Source organism: Pristis pectinata, chromosome 6 (assembly GCF_009764475.1).
Source record: "Pristis pectinata isolate sPriPec2 chromosome 6, sPriPec2.1.pri, whole genome shotgun sequence".
Lineage (NCBI taxonomy): Eukaryota > Metazoa > Chordata > Chondrichthyes > Rhinopristiformes > Pristidae > Pristis > Pristis pectinata.
The window spans coordinates 108,556,888-108,565,024 of NC_067410.1; the positions used below are offsets into that span (position 1 = coordinate 108,556,888).

Consider the following 8,137-nt stretch of genomic DNA (forward strand, 5'->3'; position numbering starts at 1 on the left):
CCGCTCCCTTTTCAAACCTTTACAGATATTTCCTTACAATGATATAATCTGATATATTTCGTAAGATGCGGTCAAATGTACTTCTACCGTCCTTTCAGGCAATGCACTACATTCTCAAAGTTTGAAGCGTGAATCCATCCATCGATAAAGAAATCGAGGACGCATTAACATTGCGAACGAATTCAGATACATTTATTCCACAGTGACAACATAAAGGAATTCAAAATACTTTATCAATATTCCTCAATGATAATCCTCCGTGATATCAACATCGATTAAGGAGAACAAAATAACTAAAACAGACAAGATTTTCCATCTGAAGTGGCCAATTTCAATGCCTCTTGAAGCTGTTACGCGGACACTTTACCCATCAAATGTTTCTTTGTATTTCTCTCCGGCTTTAACAATATAATGTAACATTTAGGGGCAAAAATACAGAAAAGTAAGCCAAAGCTGGAAGCCAAAATAGCAAACACTTCCACGGCCACAGTGAATTTGCCGGGAGAACTGATATAAGCTGGAATGAAAGATATCCAAACGGCGCAGAAAGTGAGCATGCTAAATGTGATGTATTTGGCCTCGTTGAAATTATCCGGCAAATTTCGTGCTAGAAAGGCAACGGCGAAACAAACCAATGACAGACAGCCAATGTAACCCAGCACGCAATAAAATGCTACTTCGGATCCCACGTCACATTCCAGAAGGATCACTTCGTTAGAATAGGCCATGTTTTTGACTGGAAGTGGTGGCGATTTGATGAGCCAGACGGTGCATATTAAGCACTGCAGCAATGTGAGAAGAAACACAGTCAGGCGTTGTTGTAGGGGACCAAACCACTTGGCCACATTGCTGCTGGGTAGTTTGGCCTGAAATGCCATCACCACAACAATAGTCTTCCCCAAAACACAGGAAACGCAGAGGACAAAACTAATACCAAACACGGTGTGGCGTAACATACAGGACCATGCCGACGGTTCGCCAATGAATGCAATTGAACAGAGGAAACAAAGGGTCAGTGCGAGGAGAAGAAGGAAGCTGAGCTCCGAATTGTTGGCCTTCACGACCGGAGTGTCTTTGTGAAGCAAGAAAATACCACCTACAGTTGCAGTGAAGCAAGTGCCTATCAACGCTAGCGCGGTGAGAACAATTCCCATGAGCTCTGCAAATGAGAGAAAGTCAACGTGCTTTTGTATGCATCGGTCCTGCCGGGCGTTGGGCCAGGAATCGCTGGGGCACCTCATGCACTCAATGGAATCTTGAAAGAGGAAACGGAAAGTTGATTTAAGAAGCGGACTGGAGACGCCTGCGAACATTTGGACAATGCAGATGTTACTTGTCCATACCTGTGGTGTTACTGATCGCCCCCTCGGCGCACGGAATGCAATCAAAGCAACAAATGGGCTGACCCTTGCGAGCTGCTTTTCTTGTTCCAGGTGAACAGCTGTTGGAACAAACTGCCCGAGGGACCTGTTGCAAAGAACGATAAATGTTAATGTATTTTTTTCAAAGAAGTAGCACTCGGGCGGAAGCAGAAACTGGGGATAATGAGTTTAATGTGAATGGGGAAAGATTTAAAAGGGATCTTAGGGGCAATCTGCCCGGGGAAGTGGTTGTGGCAAATACAATAACAGCATTTAAAACAGGCAGTTACATGGATAGGAAAGGTTTGGAGGGACGTAGTTGAATTCTGGGCAAATGGGTCCAGCTTTGATGAGCACCTTGGGCGGCAAGGACTAGTTGGGCCGAAGGGCCTGTTTCGTGCTGTATTACTCTATGACTCGGAATTTCTGCGACTTGGCTGATCTTCCATGCAACTTGGTATGCACTCGACATGGATTTTCCACCAGTAATTCAGTGAAATTGCAAACGCATATCAGACTTTATCATTGTTTTCAATGTTCTCTCTTGCACTGAGCAATCGGATGTTGGCCTGCTAATTGCAATTTGCCCACAGTCCTCTGTGTTTAACGCATACGACTAACAACATCAATGACATAACTTCAGACCCTCATTTGGTTTCTACCCTCTCTCCTTTTATTCTTCGGAATACAGGCTTAAAATCGCCCGAATTCGGTGACTGTATACAAACCGTGTCCGGTTAACGAACAGGTTGCATTTTGCAGACATCCATAAGTAGATTCTGTCGGAAAGTACAGAAAAATCACTCGGTGTGATAACCACACCTCAACAGTGTTTTAAAGAATAGCATCAAAAGCACACTAGACTGATAAGAAAGAACAATTACGAGAAATGGAGAGAGAGGGGGGGGGACTTGTTCTACGCGTGGCAGGAATGAACATTTCGACGTACATAGCACGTTTGAACTTAATATTGCTATTGGAGTTCGTTCCTATGTCGGGCTTTCCATAATTTAGGCGTTCGTAACCCTGGGACCGCAAGCAGTTCTGCTGTTCAATGACATCATGAAACTCAATCCTGTTGCTATGTTCCAGAAGGTAACTTGGCACTTTGTTAGCTTTCAGGCTTCAAAATGATTCTGTTCAAACTTACAGAAACGATTTCATACATCACCTTTCTGCGACCACCAGCCCAAACAAGAGATGCTTCATTGATCATGACTTGTTCCTCTGAAGGCGCGGATCCGTCATAATGTCCAACTGTCAAAACAGCGGCATTCCCCTCGCTATTCACCTGCCAGTTCACAATATCGTACGTAGCCACCGAGTCCCCGTTTTCGGCAAAATTAACCCTTTCCCCGACCTTAGTTGTGAAATTTAGCGATTGCATGTAATGTAACACCTACAACAACAAGACACAGACGATGGAACTTGACATCAATCACCCAAAGTTTTGCAAAAACAAAGAATTTTGATTGGGCTTTGTTCAAACTACTTGCAAGACTTGGCCAGTTCTACCTACCTGCCACGGCTGAAAATTTGAAAGAGTGGCGCAAGATTGATTGACAAATGGCCCTTCACCGCTTTCACAAGAAAACATATTGTGAAGTGCATGGGCTATAGCATAAGTAGCCTCATAAACTTTGTTGGTCACCCTCAGCTGAGATGCCTCCGTGTAGGTGTTGGACACAGTCTTTAGGCTCTCCGTTCCTGTGCATTGAGGAGGCTGAATGGCCGACGTTGTGCTCCCCGTGTCGTTGTTTGTCCTTTTCAGGCTACAGCCGAAGGTCTTTTCCCAAAATTCTTCTACCAAAAGATTACCAGGATAGGTAGACGGATGAAGACGAGTTAAAAAGTCTTTGAACCCCGGGATGGTCACGCTACGTATGGCGACCCCGATGGCCCCAGTAACGAACCTTTTGTTCTCCTCTGGGGACAGAAGCGAAATGGTGATCCATGCCTCACTGCCCACCCACTGGATGCCAGAAATGTTCTGTCGAGCAATTTCCTTCAATAAAATGGCCATGTCGCCTTGAGCTAGAAAAGCCACCACGACTTTCGTGGACGCTGTCCGTATAACGCGGGTGACATGAAGTAACCTTTCCCTCGAATACGTCCTGTGGAAAGACTCGGAGAAGGCAATGCAAACTCCAAGCTGCTGAACCGTCTCCGTGAAGCCCTGCATCCCAAAATTCCCGTAATCGTTGTCGCTCCTGACCGTTCCAATCCAAGTCCATCCAAATCGCTTGACAAGTTGCGCCAACGCTTTGGCCTGGAAGTAATCACTTGGGATCGTTCGAAAAAACGAAGGGAACTCTCGCCGGTTGCTGAGACAGGAACACGTGGCGAAATAGCTCACCTGGTCAGCAACCACAATGGAAACAGAAAACAAAATTGAAATTCTTTCGATCTCGACGGAAAAAAGACCAGGCGAAATCAGTAGCTGTAGAGTACCATGAGTGCCGTTTTCCTTACAGTTATAAAGTCATCGAGTAATATCGCACAGACACACGCCTTTTAGCCCAATTCCTGCATGACAACCAAGGCGTCCACTAACATGGTCGCATTTACCTGCATTTGGCCCATATCCCTCTGAACCTTTCCTGTCCATAGAACAAACCAAGTGTCTTTCAAGTGTTGTTATCGTACCTGCCTAAGCCACTTTCTCTGGCAGCTCATTCCACAAATCCATTGCATTCTGTCTGAAAAGGGCGCCTCTCAGGTCCTTTTTAAATCTTTTCCCTCTCACCTTAAACCTATTCCCTCTAGTTCTTCATTCCGAAAACCTGGGGAAAAGATGGTGTACATTCACCCTATATATTCTCCTTGTGATTTTATACACAGAATGGAGAAAATAGCGGAAGGTCCCGCAAACTGAGGAGGAACATCTCAGGTCAATGACCTATCATTTCTATTATTTGAGCCCTGCCAGTATTTCTATGTTTAATTTCATATTTCCAGTATCCATGACACTTTCATTTCTAACTTGATTTTCTGTGCCAATTTGAGTAAAAGCCTTGTATTTATATCCCATCCTCTTAACATCCATTTGGTCGGGCTATACAAGGAGCAGGTAGTAGGTCCTGCCCCCCGTGGCAGAAATATGAGGAAGATGCAAGTTCAAACCTCACACCAGCATCCGAGGCAAGAATCCCCCAATGACTTCTCTGAAGCTGGAGAGAGCCAGTTCGCTTAATGGAAAGTGTCACACAACACCTCGCCCCGTCCACCTGATGCGAGAAAGGAAACGATGGCGGAGTCGAACACAACAGCCTTTACTGAGCTGCGAGCGCCCGTCACCTGGGTTCTGGCCTTGCTATTGCAAGAGAGCATACTTTTACTGGAGGCAGTTCCCGGGATGAAGAGATGAATTCATGAGAAAAGAATGGGCAAGTTGGGCATCCATTTGTTCGGGTTTAGAAAAATGAGTGTGATGTTACACAAATGCGCAGATTCCCAGGAGTCTTAACAAGGAAGACGCTGAGAGGATGTTTCACCTCGTGGGGGAATCTAGCATTATGGACGGGGGGGGGGATAGGTTCAGAATAAGACAGAGGCGAGAAGGAATTTCTTCTCACAGAGATCACGAATCTTTGAAACCCCGCACTCAAGGGAGTTGTGGAATCTGACTCACTGAGTGGCTACGGTGGATGGACTTTTGGTCTGCAAGGGAGCCAAGGGTAAAATTGACTATGATACTGACTGGTGGAGCAGGGCCGAGCAGCAGCGTGGCACAATCCTGCTCCTATTTCTTACCTGCTTAGGCCAATCGCTGTTTCAAGGCACCCATAAGTATGCCATGGCGAATTGAAATGTAGTCCCTGCTCTATATGTTGGAGACGTGGGTATCAGGCTCCCACAGTGATTATGCATCGTAAGATTCTTTTAGTAATGTTGATTGACAGGTAAATCTCGGACAGCATCCCGATAGCTTTCCGCTTGAAGCAGTTCATGACACATAAAGGGCACCTGCTTAACATGAGCGAATGCTTCTGGGGAAGTTTTACTTTAAGTCACTGTTATCCAATTAATTTATCAATACAAGACCTATTTTCTATGTCTTGCTCCAAAGCTAGTTTTAAACCAAAGATAAGAGGAACTGTGGCACACCCGTTGGTGCAGACATAAGAGACTGCAGATGTTGTAATCTGGAGCAATGCACAAGATGCTGAAGGAACTCACAGGTCAGACGGCATCTGTGGAGGGAAATGGAAAGTTGACGTTTCGGGCTGGAAAAGCCTGGTATCTTCTCCAACAATACCGTTTTGCCTATCCAGAGAACATGAAGTATCTCCACCTGAACCGTCGACCGCCCGTTTCCCTCCACAGAGGCTGACTGATCCACTGAGTTCCTCCAGCATCTTGTTTGTTACACCAATTATTGCTGCTGTCTTACGCCCCGGTTCGATCCCCGACTCCGGTGCTGTCTCTGTGGAGTTTTCACGTTCTCAGTGTGGCTGCTGGGTTTCTCCCGGGCCCTCTGCTTTTCCCCTCCATCCCAAAAATGTGCTGGATGTGAAATGGTCGCTCTACGTTACCGCTTAATGTAGGTAAGTGGCAAAAAGAATAAAAGGAGAGTTGATGGCAGCACTAGAGTGTATATAGATGCAAGAATAGGGGGAAATGTGAGGAGGCTGATGTAATTGGACAAATGGGATCTGACGGGGCATTATGAACAGTAAAGCCTCACGCTGTGTGGGGGGTAAATAAACATGACGACCACCATATAAATAAAAAAAAGACGGCCATTCGACCGTTGAATCACTCGGTAGCCATAAACTAATATCTTGCAATGATAATCATGAAAAAAAAATTAGAAGCATCCAAGCAGGGAGAATCAAAAGCGCCACGAATTGTAACCAGGGCCGCTATTTTACGTCCGCAGATTAATTATGACGATTTACGAACAATGAGCCTTTAAAAATAAGACCCCAGCAGTAAAAGACACTCCTTACCATGGGGACTTTGAAGGGACCGATTGACGCCGCTACCGCCAGGGACTGCGAAGATCCCGATTCCGCCACAATGGCAGGGACCAGTGAGGACGGGTGACAGGACTGCTGCGGAGATGTTGGCTCCTGCCCGTTGATCAGTTCGAAAACTGCTTTCACTGAGAGGCGAGGCAGATTGCATGAGTCATAAATCCTGTAGCCCAGTGTAATATTTGGCAGGAGAACCGGACTCCTGTTAATCTCTTCAATCGCAAATATCATCATCTGTATGAAGCGGAATGTGCGGAATTCAAAACTGCAGGACAGAGATACTAGGTAAATAAGTAAACTGTTAAATTGGTTTGTACAGTGGTACAGAGGTACAGTAAAAACGTTGTTCTGTATGCCATCCATACAGATCATTTCATCGCCAAAGTGCATTCAGGTTGTACAATGTAAAGCAGTAACAGAATGCAGAATATATTGTTACACTTACGGAGAAAATATAGTGCAGGCAGATAATAAGGTGCAAGACCATAACGAGATAGATTTTGAGGTCAAGAGTCCATCTTATAGTACGATGTGACTGTTCAATGGTTTTATAATAGAATTTTTGGAACTGAAAGTTTGGGGAAGAGTCGATACCGGTACTCTAACGGTGCTCTGAAGCCCTGCTATAAAACGCATTCACTACTTGTTGAAAGAGGAACAGCTAACACATCAAGTCAAGACCCTTCACTGGGGAAAGGAGAAAGTTAGTTTTAAGTTGGCAGTTTGTAGCATTTTGTGTTTTCATTTCAGATTTACAGCATTTCTGGACAGTTATTATTTGTTTCGGAACGTAAGGACAATTTTATTCGGTTTGTCCTGCTGTCCAAAGGAAGTACCGCTCTGGAGCAATAACCGAGCTGCCCGAGGAAATCAGCGGGTCAGGCAGCATCTGTGGAGGGAAATATACAGTTAACGTTTGGGGTCGAGCCACTTCATTTGGCGTGTGTAGACTGCTGCCTTTGAGGTAACGGTGCTCCGCAATGCTGATATTTAAAATAAATATATTTTCTTCCTCTTAGCTGGAATTAAACCATATTTTGCAGATCTGAATTTACATCAAGTAAAAGTTAACATCATTTTAAATATATTTTCTGACGCTTGTATTAATTCTGTCTGGTTTTAAGACAATACTAACGAGCGATTCTGCAGAGTATTTCGTTCCGATGTCACCAAACAGAAGATGTTGCGAGATCTTGCCAAAACCCTTTCAGTTATGGCGAAGTTCTAACTCTTTATTCGGATCCCAGCATCAAAGCAGAAGTTTTGGTGTAATTCAACTGTGAAAACAATGAAATCTCAGTGCTGGGTCGATACTGCTGAAACTATTATCATTGGTGATTGATAATGATTAATTATGATCCCGTCAGAAGGGTGAGTATGTTTTGTCTTTTAATGCAACCTATTAAGTTCCAATCACCAATCATGTTTGATGTTTCTAATTGGGAATTTAAGTCACTAATCAGAAATGTAATTATCTGATTTCTAAAAATACTCTCCCAATTTCACAGAGAACATTGTTTGTAGAATAGGTTGCCACAGATTACTGTCCGTATTATCCCTGTCATGGTTTAATTGGAAAATTAAAACATATGTTTCAAACATAACCACTTTACCCTCCCTTCTCTTTTTCATCACAATAAACACAAATATTGCCAGGAATACACAAGGATTGGTGAAATCTATTGAAGGATATACAGGCTAGAAAAGAGTGTTGACTATGCCAACCGATTCGTGATCATATCAATGTCGATACGTGATTAAATACTGGAGTTTAACTTTAGCGGCATGCTCCTGAGA

The 8,137-nt window shown here is 44.2% G+C and overlaps 1 protein-coding gene across 1 annotated transcript; it reads right to left on the reverse strand.

Annotated features, from left to right (window-relative positions):
• Nucleotides 1–350: 350 nt before the first annotated feature.
• Nucleotides 351–6,598, reverse strand: LOC127571164 (extracellular calcium-sensing receptor-like). The gene is made up of 5 exons (XM_052017267.1): nucleotides 6,314–6,598; nucleotides 2,881–3,717; nucleotides 2,533–2,760; nucleotides 1,344–1,467; nucleotides 351–1,255 (listed from the first exon to the last, which is right to left on the reverse strand). Exons 1-5 carry the CDS (start codon nucleotides 6,572–6,574, stop codon nucleotides 351–353), a joined length of 2,355 nt encoding a protein of 784 aa, XP_051873227.1. The 5' UTR covers nucleotides 6,575–6,598.
• Between the last annotated feature and the right edge of the window lie 1,539 nt (nucleotides 6,599–8,137).

What these genes read in the sequence shown, in the direction of transcription:
- LOC127571164 (XM_052017267.1), bottom strand. Translation starts at nt 6,574, where the DNA reads ATGATGATATTTGCGATTGAAGAGATTAACAGGAGTCCGGTTCTCCTG. An exon ending in GGGCTGGTGGTCGCAGAAAG is followed by an intron (nt 1,468 to 2,532) that starts GTGATGTATGAA and finishes TCTTTGCAACAG; the next exon opens with GTCCCTCGGGCAGTTTGTTC. An exon ending in GGCGATCAGTAACACCACAG is followed by an intron (nt 1,256 to 1,343) that starts GTATGGACAAGT and finishes TCCTCTTTCAAG; the next exon opens with ATTCCATTGAGTGCATGAGG.